Raw genomic sequence first — 27,877 nt, forward strand, 5'->3', positions numbered from 1 at the left:
TGATGGGGAAAGAATAATTCAAGGAAACTAAACACATGCCAAAGCCTGTGCTTCTGATGGCAAAATCAGAAGGTGCACACTGTGAAGCAGACTTCACTGAACTAATCCCAGACAGACAGTAACTTAAAAGGAAAACATCAGGAAAGGATCAGTACACAGAGTTGCAACAAGAGATCTAAAATATACAGTTAGTAACAAAACACTGAGATAGCCAAAAAAAAAAAAAAAAAAAAAAAAGTGTGACTCATTCATACAGGAAAAAAGCAAGCAACAGTAACTGCCTCTGAGAGGATCCACATGTTGGATTTAGTGAGTAAAATCTTAAAATGTTATGTAATATATGTATATTCAAACAGAAGAAAACCACACTTAAGGAGTTAAAGGTGGTATGTCAATATCCCCAAAACAGAGAAAGACATAGAACTTGGAAAAAAAAAAAAAAAAAAAAAAAAAACAAATGGAAATTGGGGATTGAAATGTATAAAAACTGAAATGTAAAATTCATTAATTCATTAGAGGCTCAAAAGTAGACATAGGTAAGCAGAAAAAGGAATCAGAAAACATGAAGATAAATCAATAGAAATTATACAAGCTGAAGAACAGAAAAAAGAATGAAGAAAAATGAACAAAGGCTCAGTGACCTATGATTTGAGAGTTAATGCACTGATAAATGTGTACTGAAGGTCAGAGAATAACAACTGAGTCAGAAAAGACTAAGGAGCAAAAAAAACACTCAACTGACAGGAGGAAGAAGATGAGGAGGAGGATAGAATAGAGTCCTACAGGAGTAAAGTTTCTGGATCATACTAGAATTAAATAAATATAAATTGGAAATATATTCTAAAAGTTAAGAAATATTATATGCCCTAGATCAATCACTCATACAACCTAAAAGACACTAGCTAGGAAATCACAAAGAAATTAAAGTTTCACACTAAAATTTATTTACATAGTGAAATAGAAATCAGTAAAGGAAAAGTCATGAGACCAATAGAAAACAGCCAATCAGGAAAATGTCATCCAACCATACCACTGATGACACTGTGAACAGAGTAAGCAAGCACAACAAAAACTGAAGCTTGCCAGACTGCATTAAAAATTAAAAATTAAAAACATGTATGTGCTGTTTATAGGAGATACATTTTAGGCTGAAAGATAGAAGTAGGTTAAAAGTGACAGGATTAAAAAAAGATAAATCATACAAACAGCAACTATGACAGCCGGAGTGTATATTAACTTAAAACACTTTAAAATAAACAAAAAATGCTACTAGAAAGAAGAATTATAATAATAATACAAAGGTCAATTTATCTGGAATATATAATAATTATAAATATATATGGCCCTCATACCATCATTCCAAAAACATAAAGCAAATCTGAGAGAAGGGAGAAAAATAATCATAAAGATTTCAATACTCTACTTTTGCAAATGGAGACAACAACCAGGCAGAGCAACAAGGATACAGAAGACTGGAACACATAAACCCAAGAGAACAAAGAGACATCTATAGAACACACTACTTAACAACAGCAGAATACAGTCTTCTCAAGCCTAAAGTACATTCTACAGTATAAACTATATGCTAGCACATAAAATAGCCTTAATAAAACTTAAAAGAACTGAAATCACACAAAGTATATTTTCCAACAAAAACTGACTCTAGTAATAAACCAACAGCATTAGGAAATTCATTAATATATGGAAATCACACAACACATCCCTAAATAACCAGAGTCAATGAAGAAAAATCACAATAGAAACTAGAAAATAATTTTAGACAAATTAAAACAAGAACATGGAAAACTAAAACACAGGGCAGGCAGCTAAAGGAGTGCTTAAAATTGATAAATTTCTACTTAATATTTGTATATAAAAAAAAGAAAGGTCTTAAATCAACATCCCAAATATCCATCAGAAGAAAAAGGACCAGACACAAACAAAGCCCAAAACAAATGGAAGTAAGAAAACAATAAAGACTAAAATGGAAATAAGTAAAAATTAGAAAAGCAGCAAAAAATAGAAATTGTCTCAGGGGAAACCCAAACACAAGGACACCACAGGAAATTCTACTGTCTGAAAATACAGCTATAGCAAATAGTAAACAGTCTAATTCCTAGACAGCTAAAATTCCAAGCTAAAGGCCTATTTATCCTAGTTCCTTTTACCTACTACAACCAGTGTTCAACAAAAAATTATAAGGCATGTTAAAAGTTATAAAATAGTCTAAATATAACCAGGCCAAATTAATTTTTCTTTTCCACTTCATATCTGATGATTAGGGCCAGCGTCATGGAATAGCAGGTAAAGCCGCTGCTTCCTAAACTAGCATCCCATATGCGCACAGGTTCACGTACCAGCTACTCCACTTTGGATCCAGCTCCCTGCTAAAGGCCCGGGAAAGCAGTGGAAGATGGCCTCCCAACATACCATAGGCTCTGGGGCTCAAGCTGCCTAGATGGAGCACCTACAGACAGCTGGCTTGGGGAACATCTGCCTCTCTGTGGACCAGACAGGCTGGTGAAGCAGAGCAGAACTTTTGCACCCAGCAACTGTGGGAGCCTTGTGTGCTGAGGCTGTGGGAACCCAGTGGGTGCACGAGAGAACACAGGGTATGGCTGGGTCTCTGGGCAATCACTGTGTGCAGCTCCACACACTCAGAGTTCCCTGGTTGCCTGGGGCAGGTCACTGTAACAGGAAGCATGCTCAGAATGAGGATGGCATAGGTCACTTGGTGCAGTTCATACAGTGGCATGAATGAGTGTTACACTCACTGGAGGCTAAAACCTGGGCACTGCTCACCTTAGAGGAGAGAAGGTAAAGGTGTGATCACACCAATAAAAAGTAACCATTCTCCTCCTCCTGTTAACAAGAAGAGATCTAGTTTGCCCTACCTAGGTGTTGACCTGGATACTTGCCTCCCCAGGGAGCATTCACCAGAGGCCCCTGGCCACACCAAGCACACACCTCTTGGTATTCAAAGTACAGACATTCCACTAAGCATAGTTCAAAGATAAAACACATCAGAAGAAAAAACCAATTAAGTATGTCCACAAATGCCTAAAAATAAATGCAGAAATTCAAGAAACAAGAATAAGGAAGACATCATTACTCACCAAAGGAACACAACATTTCAATATTAGAATGTGAAAATGAAGAGATTGATGAAATGCTGGAAATGGAATTCAAAAGATTAATCATAAGATTACTCAAAAATGGCCGGCACCACGGCTCACTAGGCCAATCCTCCGCCTTGCAGCACCGGCACACCAGGTTCTAGTCCTGGTCAGGGCGCCGGATTCCGTCCTGGTTGCCCCTCTTCCAGGCCAGCTCTCTGCTGTGGCCAGGGAGTGCAGTGGAGGACGGCTCAAGTGCTTGGGCCCTGCACCCCATGGGAGACCAGGATAAGTACCTGGCTCCTGCCATCGGATCAGCGCAGTGCACAGGCCGCAGCGCGCCAGCCGCGGCGGCCACTGGAGGGTGAACCAACGGCAAAGGAAGACCTTTCTCTCTGTCTCTCTCTCTCACTGTCTACTCTGCCTGTCAAAAAAATAAAAAATAAATAAAAAATAAAGATTACTCAAAAGCAAGCAGAAGCAAATCCACAAAGAAATCCACACATGACATGAACGAAAATTTTTCCCTTGAAATTGAGATTTTAAAGAGAAATCAAAATGAAATATTGGAAATGAAAAATGCAATAGATCAAATAAAAAATGTGGTGGAAAGCCTTAACAATAGACTTGGTGAGGCAGAAAAAAGAATATCTGAGTTAGAAAACAAATATTTGGAAATTTTTCAGTCAGACCGAAAAAAGAAAAAATTAGAAAAATTAAAAACAGTGTTGGAGATTTATGGGATACTATCAAACAACTCAACACACAGGCCTTAGAAGTTCCTGAAGATCTGGAAAGAGTGAATGGACTAGATGGTCTGTTTAGTGAAAGTAATTACAAAAAAAACTTTCCCAATTTGGTGAAAGAAAAGAATATCCAAATGTAGGAAACACATAGAACTCCTAATAGACATGACCAGAAAAGAACTTCACCATGATAGATTGTAGTCAAATTCTCCTCAGCAAAACAAAGATTCTAGGGCCAGCGCTGTGGTGCAGTGGGTTAACGCCCTGACCTAAAGTGACAGCATCCCATGTGGGTGCTAGTTCTAGTCCCAGCTGCTCCACTTCCGATCCAGCTCTCTGCTCTGGCCTGGGAAAGCAGTAGAAGATAGCCCAAGTCCTTGGGCCACTGCACCCATGTGGGAGACCCAGAGGAAGCTCCTGGCTCCTGGCTCCAGATAGGTGCAGCTCCGGCCATTGCAGCCAGTTGGGGAGTGAACCATCGTAGGGAAGACCGACCTCCCTCCCTCCCTCCCTCCCTCTCTCCCTCTCTCTCTCTCTCTCTCTCTCTCTCTCTCTGCCTCTCCTCTCTCTGTGTAACTCTGAGTTTCAAATAATAAATAAATCTTTAAAAAAAAATTCTAAAATGTGCAAAGAGAGAAACATTCAAAGGATCTCCAATTAGATTCACAGCTGACTTATCAGAAACTCTTCAGGCTACGAGAGAATGGAAAGACCTAGTCCAAGTTTTAAGAGAAAAAAAAAACTGTCAACCCAGAATACTGTTACCTGCAAAGCTCTCATTTATGAATGATGTTTATTTCATAACAAACATAAATTGAAAAAATTTGTCACCACTCATGCAGCTTTACAAAGGATGCTTAAGGATGTGCTACACACAGAAATACAGAAAGATAGCCATCATTATGAAAGAATGTGAAGGCAGAAAATCTCCCAGTAAAAGTAAAAGAAATCTAAAGTAAACAACAGGAATATTAACAGAAAATGGCAGGGCCAAGTTGTTACTTATCAATAGTCACCTTGAATGTAAAATGGCCTCAATTTTCCAATTAAAAGATACAGACTGGCCAAATGGATAAAAACAAGACCTATCTATTTGCTGCCTACAAGAAACACATCTCACCAACAAAGATACAGAGACTGAAAGTGAAAGGATGGATGCTAATACAAATCATAAAAGGGCAGGTGTTGCCATTCTAATATCAGACAAAATAGACTTTAACACAAAAACTGTTAAGATGAAGAAGGGCATTATGTAATGATTAAGGGATTAATTTTCTGACCACAATTGAATGAAGCTGGAAATTAACAAAAAAAAATCTCTAGATCATATGCAAACACATACAGACTGAACAGCACACTCCTGAATGAACAGTGGGTCATAGAAGAAATCAAAGAGAAATCAAAAAAATTCTGGTAACAAAGGAGGATAATACATCATGTCGAGTGAATAGGATCTCTATGGAGGTGGCTTAGGCGATATCCCTGAGCTGAGAGCATCACCCTGTCCCCGCATCCCTCTTCCCTCTGTTTTGTTTTTCATTCTCCTCCCTTCCCTCCCCTCTCCAGTCCGCGACGACTGGCTCTTGACCCTGTTCAGGCCTCAGCGAAGGCTTTTGGTTACTTCCCTTCCTACCCCATCCTTTAATTTTATTCTTTTGAAGAGTCTGCATTTCAAGCTGCCATGTTGGAGAGTATGATTGCAGAAGGGAGTACTCCTTATTTCAGAACTTTGCTGTGGCCTGGGAAAGCAGTGGAAGATGGACCGTGCACCCATGAAGCTCCTGGCTCCTAGCTTCACATCGGCACAGCTCCAGCCGTTGCAGCCATTTAACAAGTGAACCAGCAGATGGAAGACCTCTCTCTTCTATCTTTATCTCTGTAACTCTGCCTCCCAAGTAAATTAATAAATCTTAAAAAAAAATACATCATGTCAAAAAATTTATGGGATATAGCAAAAGAAATGTTAAGAAGGAAATTTATAGCAATTGGTGCCTACATGAAAAAAATGGAAATGTATCAAATAAATGAGCAATGAATGCACCTCAAGGACCTAGAAAAACAACAAACCAAACCCAAAATTAGCAGGAGGAAAGTAATAATTAAAATTAGAGAAAAAAATAAATAAAATGGAAACAAAAAAAAAAAAACACAAAAGATCAGTGAAATGAGAGCTGGTTTTTTGAAAAAACAAACAAAATTGATACACCATTGACCCTACTAACCAAAGAAAGAGAAGAGCCAAATCAGTAGAATCAGAAATGAAAAGGGAGATATAACAACAGATACCACAGAATTAAAAAAGAAACATCAGAAAGTACTACAAAGAGCTGTAGTACTTGGGAAACCTAGAAGAAATGGATAGATTCCTGCACACATACAATCTACCAAAATTGAGTCATGAAAACACAGAAAACCTAAACAGACCAATAACCAAGATGGGGACTGAATCAGTAATAAAGACCCTCCCAACAAAGAAAAGCCCAAGACCAGATGGCTTTACCAGATGGCTGAATTCCATCAGACATTAAAAGAACTGATTCCAATTCTTCTCAAGCTATTCAAAACAACTGAAAAGGAGGGTATCTTCCCAAATTCCTTCTATTAAGCCTGTATCACCTTAATTCCTAAACCAACCAATATCCCTGATGAACATAGATGCAAAAATCCTCAACAAAATATTAGCTAATCAAATCCAACAACACATCAGATCATTCAGCTGGACCAAGTGGAATTTATCCCTGGTATGTAGAGATAGTTCAATACTCACAAATCAATCAATGTGTTACATCGCATTAACAAAATGAAGAACAAAAACCATATGAGTATCTCAATAGATGTAGAGAAAGTATCTGATAAAATACAACTTCCTTTCATGATGAAACTTTAAGCAAATTGTGCATAGCAGGAACATTCCTCAAAACAATCAAGGCAATTTTTGAAAAACCCATGACTAGAGAGCTTCACTGATCAATTCTACCAGACATTTAAAGAACTCACTCCAAGACTTCTTAAGCTATACAAAATAATTGAAAGGGAGGGAATCCTTCCAAACTCCTTCTGTGAAGCCAGCATCATCTTAATTCCTAAACCTGAAAAAGACCCAAAATAGAAACAAAGACCAATTTCCCTGATGAACATAGATGCAAAATGCTCAATGAAACACTAGCCAATTGAATCCAACAATACATCAGAAAGATCATTCACCCAGACCAACTGAGATGTATCCCTGGAATGTAGGAATGGTTCAACATTCATAAATTAATCAATGTGATACATCACATTAACAAACGGAAGAAGAAAAACCATATCATTACTTCAATAGATGCAGAGAAAGCATTTGATAAAATACAACATCCTTTCTTGACAAAACCCTTAAGCAAACTGGGTATAGAAGGAACATTCCTCAACACAATCAAAACAATATATAACCAACCCATAGCCAGCATCCTACTGAATGGGGAAAAGTAGGAAGCATTCCCACTAAGATCCAGAACCAGACAAGGATGCCCACTCTCATCACTGCTATTCCATATAGTCCTGGAAGTTTTAGCCAGAGCCAATAGGCAAGAAAAAGAAATCAAAAGGATACAAATTAGAAAGGAAGAAGTCAAACTATCCCTATTTGCAGATTACATGATTCTATATAAAGGAGATCCAAAAGACTCCACTAAGAGATTACTGGAACTCATAAAGGAGTTTGGTAAAGTGGCAGGATATGAAATTAACACACAAAAATCAACAACCTTTGCAAGCACAGACAATGTCATGGCTGAGAAAGAACTTTTAGGATCAATCTCATTCACAATAGCTACAAAAAGAATTAAAAACCTTGGAATACATTTAAATTTAACCAAGGATTTCAAAGATCTCTATGATGAAAAGTACAAAACATTAAAGAAAGAATAGAAGAATAAACAAAAAAAATGGAATAAACACTTCCATGTTCATGGATTAGAAGAATTAATATCATCAGAATGTCCATATTGGGCCCAGCACTGTGATGTAGCAATTAAAGCCGGCACCTGCATTGCCAACACCCCAAATGGGCGCTGGTTCAAATCCCGGCTGCTCCACTTCTGATCCAGCTCTCTGCTATGGCCTGGGAAAGCAGTAGAAGATGGCCCAAGTCCTTGGGCCACTGCACCCATGTGGGAGACCTGAAGAAGCTCCTGGCTCCTGGCTTCAGATCGGCTCAGCTCCAGCCGTTGCAACCAACTGGGAAGTTAACCAGTGGATGGAAGACCTCTCTCTCTGCCTCTTCTCTCCTGTGTAATTTTTACTTTCAAATAAACAAATAAATAATACAACTTTAAAAAAAATAAAAAACAAAATGTCCACACTTCCAAAGCAATTTACAGATTCAATGCAATATCAATCAAAATACCAAAGACATTCTTTTGAGATCTAGAAAAAATAATGTTGAAATTCATTTAGAAACACTGGAGACCTCAAATAGCCTAAGAAATATATATATTTTTTTTGACAGGCAGTTAGCCAGTGAGAGAGAGAGACACAGAGAAAGGTCTTCCTTCCATTGGTTCACTCCCAAAATGGCTGCTATGGCTGGCGCACTGCACCAATCCGAATCCAGGAGCCAGGTGCTTCCTCCTGGTCTCCCACGTGGGTGCAGGGCCCAAGGACTTGGGCCATCCTCCACTGGCTTCCTGGGCCACAGTAGAGAACTGGACTGGAAGAGGAGCAACTGGGAAAGAACCAGCGCCCCAACAGGGACTAGAACCCAGGGTGCCGGCGCCACAGGTGGAGGATTAGCCTAGTGAGCCATGGCACCAGCCTAGAAATCTTACACAACAAAAATTAAATGGGAGGTATCACAATACCAGATTTTAAGACATACTACAAGGCAGTTAAAATAAAAACAGCCTGGTACTGGTACAAAAACAGATAAACCAATGGAATAGAATAGAAACACCAGAAATCAATCCAAGCATCTACAACCAACTTACATTTGAACAAGAAGCTAAAACCAATCCCTGGAGCAAGGACAGTCTCTTCAACAAATGGTGCTGGGAAAACTAGATTTCCACATGCAAAAGTATGAAGCAGGACCTCTACCTTACACCTTACACAATAATGCATTCAAAATGGATTAAAGACCTAAATCTACAACCTGATACCATCAAATCATTAGAGAGCACTAGGAAAACCCTCCAAGATATTGGCACAGGCAAAGAGTTCCCAAAAAAGATCCCAGAGGCATACGCGATAAAAGCCAAAATTAACAAATGGGATTACGTCAAATTAAGAAGCTTCTGTATGGCAGAAGAAACAGGAAAAGTGAAGAGGCAACTGACAGAATGAGAGAAATTATTTGCAAACTCTGCAACTGATAAAGGATTAATAATGAGAATATATAAAGATGTCAAGGAATTCCACAATAAAATAACCCAGTTAAGAAATGGGCAAAGGACAAATAACCCAGTTACGAAATGGGCTGGTGAGGATGTAGAGAAGGAACCCTAACCCACCATTTGTGGGAATGTAAACTGGTAAAACCAATATGGAAGACAGTTTGGAGATACCTCAGAAATCTGAATATAGTCCTACCATACCACCTAGCCATCCCACTCCTGGGAATTTACCCAAGGGAAATGAAATTGACAAACAAAAGAGTTATCTGCACCCTCATGTACACTGCAGCTCATTTCACAATAACTAAGACATAGAGTCAACCTAAATGCCTGTCAACTGGAGACTAGACAAAGGAATTATGGGATATGTATTCTAAAGAATACTACACAGTGGTAAAAAAAAAAAAATGAAATCCAGTCATTTGGAACAAAATTGATGAATCTGTAAAACATCAAACTTAGTGAAATAAGCCAGTTCCAAAGGTACCAATACCATATGTTCTCCCTGATCTGTGATGACTAACAGAGTACCTAAAAGGAAACCTGTAGAAGTGAAATTGACACTATGAGAAGCAATGACTCAAACAGCCTTTGTCTTGACTGTCGAGGAACAGTTTATTATTTTATTTTTTATTACTTTTTTCTACTTAATACTATTGGTTGAACTCTTTACTTAACATAGAATTAGTAAATATGTGCATAAAGTCAATTGAAAATAGATATCAGTAAAAAATAAGAGTGGGAATAAGGGACAGGGGAGCTGTATAGTTCTGCATACATTCCTACAGACTTACTTCTAAGGGTACAGCTAAAAACTTGCCATAGGACTCCAAATCCCATTAAGCTGGGTGGTAATAATGCCATCTTAAGTGTTAAAGTGATCATATTAAGTATTACATTGATCATATAGATAGGATTAAGTGTTAAGGGGGATCATATAAATAAAATCAAGGGTCTGGTAATAACAATAGATAGAATTAAAAAGGAGACAATGTTCCAAAATGGGAAGCAGTCCATACAGCAGACTCATAGAATGACAATCACTCTAAATAGCACCTTGACCTCAGAATCAGCCCTTAAGGCATTCTGGTCTGGCTGAAAAGCCCGTGAGAGCATTTCAGGCATGGAAAGCCAAAACACTGTGGCAAAACAAAAATGTCTGGGCCCCTGCACCCATGTGGGAGACCCGGAAAAAGCTCCTGGCTCCTGGCTTTGGATCAGTGCAGCTCCAGTTGTAACGCCAGTTGGGGAGTGAACCAGTGGATGGAAGATGGATCTCTCTCGCTCTTTCAAATAAATAAATAAATCTTTTTTTTTCTTTTTTTTTTTTTTTTTTTTGGACAGGCAGAGTGGACAGTGACAGAGAGAGAGAGAGAGAAAGGTCTTCCTTTGCCATTGGTTCACCCTCCAATGGCCGCTGCGGCTGGCGCGCTGCAGCTGGCACACCGCGCTGATCCGATGGCAGGAGCCAGGTGCTTCTCCTGGTCTCCCTGGGGGTGCAGGGCCCGAGAACTTGGGCCATCCTCCACTGTACTCCCTGGCCACAGCAGAGAGCTGGCCTGGAAGAGGGGCAACCGGGACAGAATCCGGCGCCCCCACCGGGACTAGAACCTGGCGTGCTGGCACCGCAAGGCAGAAGATTAGCCTAGTGAGCCATGGTACTGGCCAATAAATAAATCTTTAAAAATTAAAAGTGGGAATGGGAGAGGGAAGAGGAAGAATGGTTGGAATACAGGCAGGAGGGAGGGAACTATCATTATGTTCCTTAATCTGCATACATGAAATACATGCAACTTGTATAACTTAAATACAATTTTAAAATAAACAAAAAAAATCCAGGCTATCCTCAATAATCAGTACAGTTCTCGAGACTTCAATGTCAGCTCTCATCCTCATCTACTGGTAGATTAATCTTCCACTTTCCTTTATCCTCAAACTCTATCCTATTTATTCTGATTCAGTATTGTTGACAAGGAACAGACTTTCAGTTATATGACAACATAAAACAAACAACAGAAGCAGACTCAGATATGGTAGTGATTTTGAAATTAGGTAACTATGGTTAATATGTCTATGGCTTTAATGGTAGAACTGAACAACATAAAAGAACAGATGGGTAATGCAGGCAGAGAGAAACTCCAAGATAAAGAATCAAAAAGAAATTATATAAACCAAAAATAATGTACCAGAATAAAGGATGACTTTGATGGGCTGATCAGTAGACTGGACATAAACAAGGAAAGAATCAGTGAGCTTTAAGATAGGTCAATACAAACTCTCCAATCTGAAATGCTAACAGAAAAAAAAATCGGGGGCTGGCACTGTGGTGCAGCAGGTTAATGCCCTGGCCTGAAGCGCCAGCATCCCATACGGGCACCGGTTCTAGTCCCAGCTTATCTACTTCCCATCAAGCTCTCTGCTATGGCCTGGGAAAGCAGTAGAAGATGGCCCTAGCCCTTGGGCCCCTACACCCAAGTGGAAGACCTGGAAAAAACTCTGGCTCTTGGCTTTGGATTGGCGCAGCTCCGGCTGTTGCGGCCATCTGGGGAGTGAACCAGCAGATGGAAGACCTCTCTCTCTCTCTGCCTCTCCTTTGTGTAACTCTGCCTTGCAAATAAATAAATAAATCTTTAAAAAAAAAAAAGAATGAAAAAATAAGATACTAGAAAAGAGTATCTATGAACTTTAGGACAATATCAAAAGATATAATTTGGGGGCGATGGGTAAATTACAACCTGAAAAGGCTTTACCAATATAATTCATAAAAGGAGAGCCACAAAAAGACATTTTTAGACAGATAAATGTTTGCAATGGTAAATTTAGGTATCAATTTGGATTAAGGGATCTCCAAACAGGTGGTAAACCATTATTTCCAGGTTTGTAGGTAAGAGTATTCATGGAAGAAATTGATATTAATACCAGAGGAAGATCTGCCCTCACCCAATGTGTATTCATCCAATAGTTGAAATCTGGATAGAACAAAAAGTCATAGAAAAGACACATTTATTTGCTCTAGCTCTCTCTCCTGTAGCTGGGACATCCTTCTTCTCCTGCCAATAGATATCAGAACTCCAGGTTGTCCAGCCTTTGGACTCAACACTTGCAACAGCAGGTGGCTAGGTTCTAAGGTCTTTGATCTTAGACTGAGAGTTATATTACTGCTTTCCCTGGTTCTGAAGCCTTCAGACCAGGGCTCAGTAATGGCAACCGGCTTCCTTGGTTCTCTAGCTGACACATGGTCTATCAGGAGATTTCTTTACCTCCACAAACACATAAGACAACATTAATAAATCCCCTTTCCTTTCATCTATCCATCTATCCATCCATCCATCCATCCATCCATCCATCCATCCACATCTATCTAATCCCTTGGTTCTTTCTCTCTGGAGGACCCTGACTTATCTAAATCAACAAAATTCTTCTGATAAAATTAGGATAATTAAGACAATCATTTCAATTCTGATCATCCCTCAAATATCTGGTCAGATGAAAAGCAAATACCATCAGCCTCTTCCTGTCCCATCATTCCAGCACTGCTTTATATTTTCTCACCTTGTCTCCTCCCAGTATTTATTTTGTATTTTTTTATTTATTTGAAAGACAGAGTTACAGAAAGAGGTAGAGACAAAGAGAGTGGTCTTCCATCCACTGGTTCACTCCCCAGATGGCCTCAACGGCCGGAGCTGCGCCGATCTGCCAAGAGCCAGGAGCTTCTTCTGGGTCTCCCATGTGGGTGCAGGGGTCCAAAGACTTGGGCCATGTTTTACTGCTTTCCCAGGCCACAGCAGAGAGCTGGATCGGAGTGGAGCAGCCGGGACTAGAACTGGCGCCCATATGGGATGCCGGCACCTAAGGCCAAGGTTTTTTTTGTTTTGTTTTTTTGTTTTACAGGCAGAGTGGACAGCGAGAGAGAGAGACAGAGAGAAAGGTCTTCCTTTGCCATTGGTTCACCCTCCAATGGCCGCCGCGGCCAGCATGCTGTGGCCGGCGTACCGCGCTAATCCGATGGCAGGAGCCAGGTACTTCTCCTGGTCTCCCATGGGGTGCAGGACCCAAGCACTTGGGCCATCCTCCACTGCACTCCCTGGCCACTGCAGAGAGCTGGCCTGGAAGAGGGGCAACCGGGACAGAATCCGGCGCCCTGACTAGGACTAGAACCCGGTGTGCCGGCGCCGCAAGGTGGAGGATTAGCCTAGTGAGCCACGGCGCCGGCCTAGGCCAAGGCTTTAACCCGCTGCACCATAGTGCCGGCCCCCTCCTCCCACTATTTATTCCATCCTATCTCAACTTTTCCTCTGTGCTTTTTGAAACCACACTGCTATTTAATAAACAACTTTTATCAAATTTGTCATTTTAAAAATTCATTTTTTTTAATCTTTAAAAAAAAAAAAACACCTGGGGCCAGTGCTGTAACATCGTAGGCTAAGCCTCTGCCTTCTGTGCCAGCATCCCATATGGGTGCCATTTCATGTCCAGCTGCTGCTTTTCTGATCCAGCTTCCTGCTATGACATGGGAAAGCAGTGGAAGATGGCCCAAGTGCTTGGGCCCCTGCACCCATGTGGGAGATCCAGAATAAGCTCCTGGCTTAGGATCAGCTCAGCTCCTGCCATTGTTGCCATTTGGGGAGTGAACCAGTAGATGGAAGGCCTTTCTGTCTCTCCCTCTCTCTGTCTGTAACTACCTCTCAAAGAAATTAAATCCTTTTTAAAAATTGTTAAAAAATTTTAAAATCTTAGTTTTCTCACAATACTACTGCCTGTGCAACCTTCCACCACATACAATGGATACTAGAAATGAAGAGATGGAAGTTGAAATTTTTTTTTATTTTTATAGAGTTAGAGAGAGAGAGAGACAGAGGCAAAGGTCTTCCTTCTGTTGGTTCATCCCCCAAATGGCTGCAACAGCCGGCACTGCACCGATCTGAAGCCAGGAGCCAGGTGCTTCTTCCTGGTCTCCCATGTGGGTGCAGGGCCCAAGCACTTGGGCCATCCTCCACTGCCTTCCCGAGCCACAGCAAAAAATGCCAGCATAGATGAGGGCACATTACAGTCTGGGCTCTTTTTACAGAGGAATGCATTGATGGGGTAACCCAGTTTCTTTCCAAAATTGGTTCAGCGCCTAAAAGGATCTTGGGGTGCTCCAGCAGTAAATTCCTAACATGTCTGTGACGTGAGCAGGGACTTCTTGTGTATCCTAACCCCACCTAGCAAAACGCCTCTTTGTCCAATGCCTAGTTCCCTTTATAAGGCCATACATTTCTGTGTTTTACACTATCTGTGTCACATGCCTGCTGCACTCGAACATCTCAATGAACTAGCTACTGTTTTCTCTTTTGTTTTGGCTCTTCAAAATACATCTCCAACTCTGCTGTGCCTCTCATAACGATATTCTTCTAGTCGTCCACAGTCCCTTCACACCAATGATTTTTATTCACGCTTCTATTATTGAATCCCTTGGCCATCTCATGGACCTAATAGTCCTTTAACTTGATCTTCACTTCAATCTACTAACTCAATCTGAACAAAATCACTCACTTTTCTAGCTCCCTATAATTTACTCCCACTCATCAAATCAACTTCATAAATAGATCTCTGGGCTTTCAATTTCCTCCCAGATTAACAACCTTAATGGTTTCTCTTCCCCTATATAGGCTGAAACCAATAGTTGATCAACTCCTCTCTCACTGATTCCCTTCCATTGCTATCCTTCTACCAAACCCACTCAATGAAACCCTCAATCTGTCAATCACTGTAATTCACCTTCTTCATTCATGAGAGGGAAAAAAAAAAAATCAGATAATCTACACAGGCCAATGTTATTAAATCATTATCTCCAACCTCAGCTTACTTAGAATTAGCTGACAAATCTTTTACTTGTCCTTGGACGGTTCCATCTCACATTCACTTCAACATAAATTCTAAGTCTTCATTCACTATGCCACTCTCCTTAAGGCCCCTAACTTACCTCACTTTCCTCAGCATATAATCTTGCTCAAAAATTGATCTCTTACAAAATTGTCTGCATCCATTTTTGTGTACTTGAGCTCAATCAATTCCTTTTTCCTTTTATGTTACGTAAAGAATACAGAAACAAACTACTCTACTACTAGACTCCTCTATGTCCTCTATGTAATTCAGTTCTAAAAATTGTGAAGGAGAAAGCAACAAAAAAATCAAATGGTTCAGCTAATAAAAGATTTGGTGACTTGCTAGAGTCTCAATGTATGTGTTCCTCAGAAATTTATATGTTGAAATCCTAATCTCCAAGACATTTGGAGGCTGGACCTTTGGAAAGCAACTAGATCATGAAGGCTGTGTCGATTATACAAAAGACCTCAGAGACATCAGAAACAGGCCTTTACTACACTGAATCTGCCTATACCTGGATCTTGGACTTTCTAGCCTCTAAAATTATGAAAAATTGATTTGTATTCTTTATATGAGAAATTTGAGGTACTGAGGTAGTGAAGTGGACTAAGATTTATAAACACATCTGATGCAAATAATTCATATTATAGGAATTTAAAAATAAAAAATTATTTAGGCACAGTAAGATACTTTTCATAAACTAGCCATAAGGTGGACATTTAATATCTCCTTTTACTACATACCTGCTAAATGTCTGAGAGTCTTTGGCACAGTGTCAGGAGATACCCTCAACATTCTGAGATTTGAAGAATGATATTCTGACTCTCTGGTTGGCTCATGAGGAACAAATGGAGGCAATATAGATGAAAAAGACTGATTAATGCCCAGATTAGAATGACTTACCTATGAAATGAGAAAAGAAATTAAGAAAATAAGATATTACTTTCAGACTTCATCTGCTCAAGAACCCTCTGGCAATATCTGACAAAAACAGATGGGCAATGGAACCAGAGAACACTGCCAATTTACCATTTTCTAGTACAAACACACAAAATGATAATATAAATACAGAGAGGGAATGCATAAATCCACAAGTATGCTGTTCACTTGGAAAGAGGATAGTGAGTTCTCTTTAAGGACTCTCACTAGTGTGGATATTAAGCAACTCAATATCATTAATGGAGAAAAGCTGGTTCTTGTCATTTTCAAAATACCTCTGAAGTCAAATTTTTCAGGAGCTTCTAAATAGGAATATTTGAATATTCCAGGGATACTCCTCTTTTAAAACTAGAGAAGGTAAAAAGTACCATCATTTGAACTAACATCCCATGAATGAGTTCAACCTTAACACAATCCTAAAGACTCTTGTTAACACAACACTGAAGAGTTAGAGTGTCTCAAAATGAAAGGCTTGGGAGCTCAGTGGATGACATGAGATACCACAGCACTCATTAAGTCTTATGGTCTATCAAATATAAACATTTCTTTTATATCAACTTCTAGTAAGTTAATGGAGCATATTCCTGGATAGCAGATGAGGACCAGGTTACAAGTCACAAGTTGCTATTAGAAGATTTAAATGGGCCTTTAACATCCAATACCAATGTTGAACTGAAGTATTCCTTTCCCCATTTATAAGTATAAAGAAATAAACTTACAGCCTCTTGATAATTGCTCTCTTCCTCGGATGGCTGTTGTGAAGCAGGTTGACAATCCTGGGAGCTGTCACAAAGATCATCGAGCAAATTTTCTAAAGCTGCTAGCTCAGTGCACTCACCAGTCACATCATGTTGCTCACATGTCTGGGAAATGGTAAAGAGTAAAATAAAAACAAATAATACCATTTCCTGAAATAATACTGGAGAAGACCATGCTTCCCACAACTATCACATTATTGTGCCTCACCTCTCTTTGTAGTTCAGCAACTCTTTGACTGCACGCAACAGCATTTTCATCTGGGTTACAGCACTCAGTACCATCATCCACTGTAATGATCTCAGACGCAGCCTTCCCCTGCGGGCCCTCTACAAAATAGGGGTCATTTTGCATAATTGTATGAATACTAAAACTGGACTCAACTCCTGTAGGCTGAGGAATCTCACTTTGGCCTATATCAGCTTTCAGCAACGTCTCTTGGCCAACTGTAGTTAATGATGCATCTTTTGTCAGTGGTAAAGCACCTTGTGACTCTGCATCACATGCCACCAAGTTTGCCAAAGAGCTGCTTCCTACAGCTGCAGATAGACCTTCAGTGGTGTCACTAAAGTCTACATCCTGACCCAAACTACAGTGTGAGGATTCTATAACTTCTTCAAAGGTTTGCTGCTTTAAATCTTGTAAAACCAAAGAACCAGAAGTTGATACTTTCATTGAATAAATATCGTTTGAAGATCCTACCTTCTCTGCAAGGTCAAGAGCAGAAACAGACTTTATCTTCCCTATGGGAAGAAACATTTCATTGTTCATATCATACTGAAATAAAGCTGACTGTGTTTTGCCAAGACCAATAGACTGGTTGTAAGATTTTTCACTTAAAGAAGCAGGTGACTTAAGCTCTGGGATAACAGAAAGTGGCTTAATGAGAATTTCCTGAAAAGAATTAGGGGATGATTTTAAATTGGGATGCCAGTATAGGGAGCTATCATCATCATCTTTTTTATGCAACAATGGTTTTGAAGCTGCTGGTTCAAACACCCCAGGAGTAGACTGATAGCATGGATGCTTAAGCTCATCAAAGAAAGAGTTTTCATCATTATAGTTAAATGGGGAAAGACATGGGCTTTTTGGTTCTCTCTCTTGGCTGTCATCTCTTAAAGACTTACTGATTTCATTTACGGTACTCTCATCCTTGGAAGACTCAATAGAAGCAATAACAGCCTCAAAGGCTACATTTTCTGTGGCATCAACATTTTTCTCACCAAAAACAGAAGTTGCCTTTTGGTTTCTTTCCTCTTCAAAATACAGTTGTTCTGATGTCTCATCCAAGTTGGATTTAACAGTCTGAAGAAGACCACCAGAAGCCTCCATCTTAGAAAGATCATGTCCCCTGGAAAGTACATATGCTTCCGAAACTTTTACAGAATTATCAGGAACTATAACCTTCCCAATATACGGTATTTCTGAAGGTCTGGGATGCACCTCTGAAGATAGGAAGTTATTTTTGGTCTCCTTTTGTTTAAAACACGGAGATACTTCTTTCTGCACATCTTCCTTTCCTTCATAACCTCCCAAAGAATCCACATTTTGTTTCACCCCGTTCTCAGCTGGGGCCCTTAGACAAACACTCTCCAGGTAACGACTATCTGAAGTCAAGGGAGTCCCTTTTCTTCTTCCTTCCAACAAACATCGCAAGAAAGAATATGACATTCTATTAGGAGGAGGAGGAGTAATTTCATGTGGAAAAGAAACACGGTCCTGATTAGTTGGATGTGTTTCTGCCTGCTGTAAAGTTTCCTGTTTCCAAAATTGCACATGTGAACAAGAAGCATCAAAGCTGTCACTTCTTTTAAAAGCTACGGTTTCTTCACTTACTTCAGATGAAGCTGAAGTTGAAACTTGATCAACTAAGTTGGTTTCTGACTGCTGCATATCTTTCCGTGTCTTCCATGAGATATATGAAGAAGCAGCATCATAATTATCAGACTCTTTGGATGTTTTCTGTTCATCAGCAGTATCAGATGAAATACTCTCTTCCTTATTCTCTTGTTCAGGAGGTAAAAGAGAGTGCTGAGACCCAGCAGCTGGGGTACTTATAAGTGGATGCTGAGAAATACTAAGGTAACTGTTAACTAAGTCAGAGGCTACTTCTGAGGTAGCCTGGAATAAAGCTTCACTAACTTCAGATGGTCGGGAAAACCATTCAGTATCTTCAGACTTATCAGGAATTCCCCTGAAAATAAAGTTATAAAAGTTTAGATAAGTAACACATTAAAACATGAAATTACAGTACTGATATGACACCAAAATTAAGTTTTTTAAAAAATTATCATTAACTATCCTTCTGAATATCATAGCTTAGCAATACAGTTCACTACAGAGTGTGAGTTATTAAAAAAAAAAAAAAAAAAAAAAAAGGGCCGGCGCCCCGGCTCAATAGGCTAATCCTCCACCTTGCGGCACCAGCACACGGGGTTCTAGTCCCGGTCGGGGCGCCGGATTCTGTCCCGGTTGCCCCTCTTCCAGGCCAGCTCTCTGCTGTGGCCTGGGAGTGCAGCAGAGGATGGCCCAAGTCCTTGGGCCCTGCACCCCATGGGAGACCAGAAGCACCTGGCTCCTGCCATCGGATCAGCGCGGTGCGCCGGCAGCAGCGTGCCGGCCGTGGCGGCCATTGGAGGGTGAACCAACGGCAAAGGAAAACCTTTCTCTCTGTCTGTCTCTCTCTTCACTGTCCACTTTGCCTGTTTAAAAAAAAAAAACTGGGGCTAGCTGTGGGGAGCAACTCAGACTAGACTAAGTTACTGGAATTAAGACTTATTCTATGCATTTGCTCTCCCACAATATGGTGCTGAGAGAAAGAGACCAAACAACCTCTACGCAGCTGCCTCATCAGTTTAACAAGCTGCAGGAGCTGATCCTGCTCCTGATTGGAGGAGAGCAGCGTGCTCGGCGTGTGGGTAGCAGAGTTGGGATTGGTGGAAGAGGACTATAAAGGAGGAGAGAGACAACATGCACCAAGGAACATCCGGATAACATCTGAGCAGCCCCCGAGAGAGCCGGCCAGCGGTGTGCCGCTCCTCCGCGGAAGCGGGGAAAGTGGCAGGGGGGCCGCCCCTCCACGGAGGTGGAGGGGTCGGCAGCCAACCTGGGAAGGACCAGCAGCAAACCCGGGAAGGGCCGAGCAGACGAAAGAACAGTGCAGGGTCCTGTGTCGTTCCTCCGCGAATGGGGGAGCGACAGCTAGCGCTGTGGCGCAACAGGTAAAGCTGCCACCCATAGTGCTGACATCCCATATGGGTGTCGATTCAAGTCCCAGCTGCTCCACTTCTGATCCAGCTCTCTGCTATAGCATGGGAAAGCAGTGGAAGATGGCTCAAGTGCTTGGGCCCCTGCACCCACATGGGAGACCCAAAAGAAGCTCCTGGCTGCTGGCTTCAGATTGGCGCAGCTCCAGCTATTGTGACCATTTGGAGATGAACCAGCAGATAGAAGACTTCTATTTCTCTCTGCCTCTGCCTCTCTATAACTCTGACTTTCAAATAAGTAAATAAAACAAAAATAACTATAGTATATAAATTATATCAATTTGACAAATATTTAAAATAAAATTTGACATTCACTATATTTGCAGCAAAAGTTTTACTCTTTTTTAATGTTAACTCTCCCTACATAAGGAAAACTGATACGCCAATGATATCAATCTTAATTGAAAAGTGTGCTAAAAAAACAAAGTTCTCAAATAAAACAAAAATTTTTTTAATTTTAGAAAAAACAATTTCTAACTTCAAATTCCTTTGAAGTGACTAATGATTGAACAAAGCAAAATTTTCTGCCACCAGAAGGTGAACTATAATCCTACGACCCTGATATTATCTTATTTCTGAAACAAGAGACATGGAATCTGGTTTTTATATCACCAAAATAGTCACTTAAAAACTCAAAACAATTTTTGATCATTACTATTTTAAGTGCTTAGTTTATCAACTATCAAGACTTAATATTTATTTAATGTGCATTAATCTTTTCATTAGTTATTTATTATACTTTTTTTTAAAGATTTATTTATTTATTTGAAAGGCAGAATTACAGAGAGGCAGAGGCAGAGGCAGAGAGAGAGGTCTTCCATCCACTGGTTCACTCCCTGAATGGCCGCAATGGCTGGAACTGTGATGATCCGAAGCCAGAACCCAGGAGCTTCCATCCGATCTCCCAGGGGCTCAAGCACTTGGGCCATCTTCTACTGCTTTCCCAGGCCATAGCAGAGAGCTGGATGGGAAGTGGAGCAGCTGGAACTCAAACTGGTGCCCATATGGGATGCCGGCACTGCAGGCAGCAACTTTACCTGCTATGCCACAGTGCCAGCCCCTATTTATTGAACTTTTAAAAGACACTCAAGAAGTGATCTACTCTCAAAACACACTGTGAACTTAATCACTGGTTGACAATTACCTGTGAACAGAGTATTTTTTATAAAAGTTATTATAAAGTAATATACAGCATAAACAGAGCTTACATTTTCTAAACATATATAATTTTCAACTTAAAGTGGGCATTTTTTTAGTTTAAAAGAAAAAAGTATATTCTTAAATAACTACAAATATATTTTGAAGAATTCAGACTTTTTCTTCCATTATGACTAAAGAACATTAATTTGGAATATCTATTAATTTGTTATAAAAACCTTGTTACTCCACTACAACATAAGAACTAACTAGGCTCATTGAACAACAGCTGACCAAAGTAAGAGTGCAAAACAAGTTAGTGACTCCAAATGAATGCTTTTTGCAGAATGAGGATGAAAGAGAGGGGAGCAATAATGGAGGTTTGTAAGACGGAAAATGCAGGGGCCAGCAATGTGGCATAGTGGGTTAAGCCTCCACCTGTGGTGCCAGCATCACATGTGGACACCGGTTTGAGTTCTGGCTGCTCCACTTCAGATCCAGCTCCCTGTTAATGTGCTTGGTAAAGCAGTGAAAGGTGGCCCAAGTCCTTGGACCCCTGCCCCCAATGGGAGACCCGGAAAAAGCTCCTGGCTTCAGACAGGCCCAGCTCCAGCCGTCACAGACATTTGGGGAGTGAACCAGCGGATGGAAGATCTCCCTTTCTGCCTCTGCTTCTCCTTCTCCTTCTCCTTCTCTGTAACTCTGCCTTTCAAGTAAAAATTTAAAAAAAAAGGAAAATGTAATGTTTTTCTACATCAAACTATGCCTGAAATCTAGAATACATTAAAATTTTTTAATAAATTAGTCACCTGGCTCATTTCTGCATCATGTCAAAATTTCAGGCTTTTTTACCTACAGAATGTGTGCTAAGAATATCTAACTCCACCCAGAAGTCCCATCTTAGCCTGAAATCAATATAAGTAACAATTCAGAGCAAGAAAAGGTTACATACAAATAAGTCAGTCATCCTACCTCAGAGGTGCAAACTCCAGTTCACTTTGGTGAAATAAGGAATCAGCCCCAAACTCTTGGTCTTGTGTCATACATGTCAGCAAAGGCAAATCAGGAGAAGCAAAGTTATCTTGTATGACTGTAAAATTTAAAATATGAAAAATGATTGTTTAACTTTTTCATGTAATACTTTAAAGTACTTAAATATGCTACCATCTGGAAGTTTCTACAAGTATTAGAATAATAAAAGAAGGATAGACATTTATCTTAGCAGTTAAGACACTAGTTGGGACACCCATACCCTATATTGGTATGCCTGGGTTCAAGTCCTACATCCATTCCCAATTCCAGCTTCTTGCTAGTGCACACCCTGGTAGACAACAAATAATGCCTCAAGTAATTTGCTTTCTGCCATCCACATGGGAGGCCTAGACTGCATTTCTGGCTCTCAGCTTCAGCCTAGCCTAGGCCTAGCCATTGTGAGTATGTGAGTATCTGAGTAGTGGGAAAAGTAGCTGAAGGGGCCAGCATTGTGGTACAGTAGATTAAGCTGCCACCGATGACACCAGCATCCATATGAGCAACCAACTGTTCAAGACCTAGTTACTCCACTTCAAATCCAGCTCCCTGCTAATGACCTGGGAAAGCAGCAGCAGATAACCCAAGTACTTGGTCTCCTGCTACTCAAAAGGAAGACCCAGATGTAGTTTTAGGTTCCTGGCTTCACCCAGCCCTGACTGTTGCAGCCATTTGGGGAGTGAACCAGCAATGGAAGATCTCTCCTTCTTTGTCTCTTCCTCTCTCTCTAAAAGTCTGCCTTTCAAATAAATAATCTTTAAAATTAAAATTAAAAAAAAGTGGCTGAAAAGGGCTGCCATTGTGACACAGCAGTTTAGGCCATCATTTACAATTCCAGCAACCCATATCAGAGTGCTGATTTGAGTCCAGGCTGCTCCACTTCCAATCCAGTTCCCTGCTATTGACTCTGGAATTATAGCAGACGATGGCCCAAATGCTGGGGTCCCACATGGGACACCAGGATGGAGTTTGTTTCCTGGCTTCAGTCTGACCCAGCCCTAGCTATTATAGACTTGGGGAGTGAACCAAAGGATAGAATATATCCCTCCCTCCCCCTCTTTCTCTCTCTCTCTCTCCCTTTCCCTCTCTTTCTCTCCACCCCTGACCCCACCAACATGCCTTTCAAATACAAAAAATAAGCATTTTTTTTCTGTCTCTCTCTCTCAAATAAAATTTTTAAAAGAATAGTATAACAGCTACCTCTTATTGAGAGTCTGATAGTCCATTTACTCAACATAGACCATTACATTTAACCATCATGACAACCTTGAAGGATTGTTATAACTGTCTTACAGGGGAGAGGCCACGATTACAAAACTATAGAATAATCTGTCCATATTTAAACAGCTTAAAAGCCAGAACAAGAGTTGAACCTATGCATTTGAATTTTTAAGCAAACCCTCTTAACTATTGTTTCTTTCTATCTTAAAATATTTTTTAAAGATTTTATTAATTTATTTGACAGGTAGTGTTATAGACAGTGAGAGAGAGACAGAGACACAGAGACAGAGAGACAGAGAGACAGGTCTTCCTTCTGTTGGTTCACTCCCCAAATGGCTGCAACAGCCGGAGCTACACTGATCCGAAGCCAGGAGCCAGGTCTCCCATGCGGGTGCAGGGCCCAAGCACTTGGGCCATCCTCCACTGCTTTCCCAGGCCACAGCAGAGAGCCTGACTAGAAGAGGAGCAACCAGGACTAGAACCGGCACCCATATGGGATGCCGGCACCGCATCTTAAAATAAGGTGGAGGATTAACCTAGTGCGCCGCAGCCCCTCCATCTTAAAATAAAGACTACATATTTCAAACCAAAGTGTGGTCCAGGGCCTCCTGGGCCCTAAGACAGTCTTATGTGCCTCAGGTCAAAATCATATTCCATATTTTACAATATCACCCCGGCCTTATTTACTCTCATTCTCTCAAAAAGGCATAGTAGCACTTTCAACAAGTTACTTCATGTAGGACGGACCAACAAATTGAATGCAAAAGCAGTTACCAGATACTTGCTATCTTTTATTAAGTCAAACATAACTGAGTTGTAATTGTTTAAAGTAAAAAAAAAAAAAAAAGGCCTTCTTCTAAGTATTTTTGTTTTGTAAAATAGTTACTTTAATAGTGCTTTATGTTACTATGCAATGGGGTGGTTATATTTAAATGAAATGATAAATGGTTTAATTTTCAGCTTTAATTTCTAACATGGAAAATATCAATAGCCCACAAAAATAAAAGATCTTTGGATCAGGGCCGACACTGTGGCTTAGTGGGTAAAGCCGCCACCCCAGTGCTGGCATCCCATATGGGCGCCAATTCTAGTCCCGGCTGCTACACTTCCAACTCAGCTCTCTGCTATGGCCTAGGAAGGCAGTAGAGGATGGCCCAAGTCCTTGGACCCCTGCACCTGTACGGGAGACCCGGAGAAAGCTCCTGGTTCCTGGCTTCGGATCAGCACAGTTGGGGAGTGAACCAGTGGATGGAAGACCTCCTCCCTCCTTCCTTTCCTCCCTCCCTTCCTCTCTCTCTCTGCCTCTCCTTCTCTCTTTATGTAACTCCTCCGAATAAATCTTTAAAAAAAAAAGTCTTTGGCATTATCCATAATTTTAACATGTATAAAGGAGTCCTGTTACCCAACAAGTTTGAGAATTACTGTTTTAATGGGGAAAAAAATGTTTGTGATTTCCTGAATGTTAGTTTAAATGATTCTTACTGTAATTCCCTTATAGTATTTATACAACCACAAAACAAAAAGTTAAATATTAACAGAAATTTTGTTACAAAACCAACAAAATTAATTTAACTTGATGGGTGATGTTTTGCTAAAACTAAATTGCTTTTTCAATATGGATGTAGTTCTGATTGCTGTAGCATACTTTCATGATTTCAGAATATTAATAGTATTATGCACAATGGCTGGCGCTGTGGCTCAATAGGCTAATCCTCCACCTGCGGCACAGGCACACGGGGTTCTAGTCCCCATCGGGGCACCGGATTCTGTCCTGGTTGCTCCTCTTCCAGTCCAGCTCTCTGCTGTGGCCCAGGAAGGCAGTGGAGGATGGCCCAAGTGTTTGGGCCCTGCACCCGCATGGGAGACCAGGAGGAAGCACCTGGCTCCTGGCTATTTGGGGAATGAACGCAGAAAGAAGACCTTTCTCTCTGTCTCTGTCTACTCTGCCTGTCAAAATAAATAAATAAATAGTATTGTGCACAAAGTAGGGACTACATCCTCTCATGCTGCTCCCCTGAAATTACTGTGACCCAAGTGTTCACAGAGCTCACCATGGTGTCATCTGCCCTTCACTTAATACAACAAGCACTCTCTCTGCTCTCACATGCTTTACATACCCTCCCTATCCTAACTCATCACACTTTTAAAAGATTTATTTATTTGAAAGATAAAATGACAAAGAGAGAAGGAAAACAGAAAGAAAAGAGCTCTTCCATCCAGTGGTACACTCCCTAAATGCCTGCAACCCAGGATATAGCAACTCCATATGGCTCTCTGCCATGGGTGACAGGAATCCAAGTACTGACCATCACCTGCTGCCTCCCAGGTACCTTAGTGGGGAGCTGGATCAAAAGCACAGAGCTACACACAGAGAGGAGAGGCAGAGAGAGGTCTTCCATCCATTGGTGCCAGAGATGCACCAATCTGAAGCCAGGAGCCAGGAGCTTCCTCCGGATCTTCCCATGTGGGTACAGGGGCCTAAGGACTTGGGCCATCTTCCACTGCTTTCCCAGGCCATAGCAGAGAGTTGGATCAGAAGTGGAGCAGCTGGGTCTCGAACAGGTGCCCATATGGAATGCATGCACTGCAGGCGGCAGCTTTACTTGCTATGCCACAGTGCCGTCCCCAGAATAAACTATTTTTAAGCATAGTCCAGAGCCTTATTATTCACAGGATGCCTTTGTATTAACTAAAACATTCTCTTTTTTAAAAAAGTATTTACCGAATTAACTAAAAATTATAAACTGAGGGTGGGCATTTGGCACAGGTTTAAACACCACTTGGGACATCTACATTCCATATGCGAGTGCCTGGGTTAAGGACCAGTTGTGCTCCCAATTCCAGCTCCCTGCTAATGCACACCTTGATAGGGAGCTAATAATGGTTCAAGTACTAGGGTCTCTGGCACCCACATGAGACACTGGGACTGAATTCCCAGCTCCTGGCTTCCTTCAGGCTGGCCCGGCCCAACTGTCGTGGACATCTGGAGAGTGAACTTGTAGATAGGCGACTTCTGCCTCTGTCTTACAAATAAATAATTATTACATAAAAAGATCACAGAAAATAACTTTTACCACTAAGGAACAACTGATATGATTCTTCATTGCTCTTGGATTAGAGAATTAGTATTAAACCTTCCTAAGAAATGCTGTTAACTCCTCTAAAAATCATGAAGGTCTTTTAACAAAGCAATGAATATATCAGGGCCTATGATACAACAGAGTCCCTTGAGCAAATATAACAAATTTACTGTTTCCAATTAACAATAAGCTGAGCACTTAAAGAACTAGAGGTTTATGGCTTTTTTCTTGAAATAGTTACTCCTAAGCAGGTTCCAGAACCTACAGAAATCTGTATCTATTACTTATAATAACTATCTAGACATAACAAAGGAATAAGTAATAACTTATAAGCAGCACTTCAGCAAATCCTTAAGTATTTGACTATTTCAGGGTAGAACTGAAGAGTTAGACCAGATCAATGAAGAAACGTACTTTCTCAAGGAGCAGGCTAAAATTGAAGAGTTAATCATTCTGAACTGTACAGTATATGTACATGTTTGAGTGTTGGGAAGGTTGTGTATCTCACCAACAATGCCTTTTTCTTACAACTCTAAACTGTTTCTTTCCTCATGTTTGGACAGCTGGATTGGTTTCCTCTATTTTTGAGATATCTGACCATTCTGGCACCAGTCATCATCAACAACATCTGCTATTGGTGAGAGGATACCTACCACAATCACAGTATTTATGCACACAGCAATGATGGAATCTCCCTCGCAACCCAATTCAGGGATCTACTCCAATAATTTAAAATATTCTAATTTAACTATAGCAAATGAGTTATAAAACTGCATTAGAGGGGCCAGCGCTGTGGCACAGCGCCTGAAGCGCTGGCATCCCATATGGGCGCCGGTTCGAGACCCGACTGCTCCACTTCTGCTCCAGCTCTCTGCTATGGCCTGGGAAAGCAACAGAAGATGGCCCAAGTGCTTGAGCCCCTGCACTCATGTGGGAGACCCAGAAGAAGCTCCTGGCTTTGGATCCGCACAGCTCCAGCTGTTGCAGCCAACTGGGGAGTGAACCAGCGGATGGAAGACCAATTGACCGACCAACCGACTGACCGACCTACCCCTCCTTTCCTCCCTTCCTCCCTCTCTCTCCTCTCCGTGTAGCTCTGACTTTCAAATAAATAAATAAAACTTTAAAAAAAAAAACTATATTTGAAAACATTTTGAGGATGGCACTGTGATATAGAAGGCAAAACCTCACCCTGCAGTGCCAGCATCTCATTATGGGCACCTGTTCAAGTCTCAGCTGCTCCACTTGCAATCCAGCTTCCTGCTAATGGGCCTGGGAAAGTAGAAGATGGCCCAATTTCTTGGGACCCTGCACCCTTGTGGGAGACCTGGTAGAAGCTTCTGGCTTTGG

The 27,877-nt window shown here is 40.9% G+C and overlaps 1 protein-coding gene across 20 annotated transcripts in view; it reads right to left on the minus strand.

Annotated features, from left to right (window-relative positions):
• Window positions 1–27,877, minus strand: part of ALMS1 (ALMS1 centrosome and basal body associated protein) — a 175,718-nt gene that overhangs the window by 115,026 nt on the left and 32,815 nt on the right. For 16 of the 20 annotated variants that reach the window (XM_070068924.1, XM_070068923.1, XM_070068927.1 and 13 more), the window contains 4 exons: window positions 22,170–22,287; window positions 17,005–18,988; window positions 16,758–16,901; window positions 15,843–16,002 (listed from right to left, as the gene is read on the minus strand). In XM_070068924.1, the coding sequence (XP_069925025.1) occupies window positions 15,843–16,002; window positions 16,758–16,901; window positions 17,005–18,988; window positions 22,170–22,287 (2,406 nt within the window). The remainder of the gene's footprint in view (window positions 1–15,842; window positions 16,003–16,757; window positions 16,902–17,004; window positions 18,989–22,169; window positions 22,288–27,877) is intronic. The other 4 variants (XM_070068938.1, XM_070068932.1, XM_070068936.1 and 1 more) reach the window with 2 other exon arrangements.

This window comes from Oryctolagus cuniculus, chromosome 2, assembly GCF_964237555.1.
Source record: "Oryctolagus cuniculus chromosome 2, mOryCun1.1, whole genome shotgun sequence".
In the NCBI taxonomy this organism is placed as follows: domain Eukaryota; kingdom Metazoa; phylum Chordata; class Mammalia; order Lagomorpha; family Leporidae; genus Oryctolagus; species Oryctolagus cuniculus.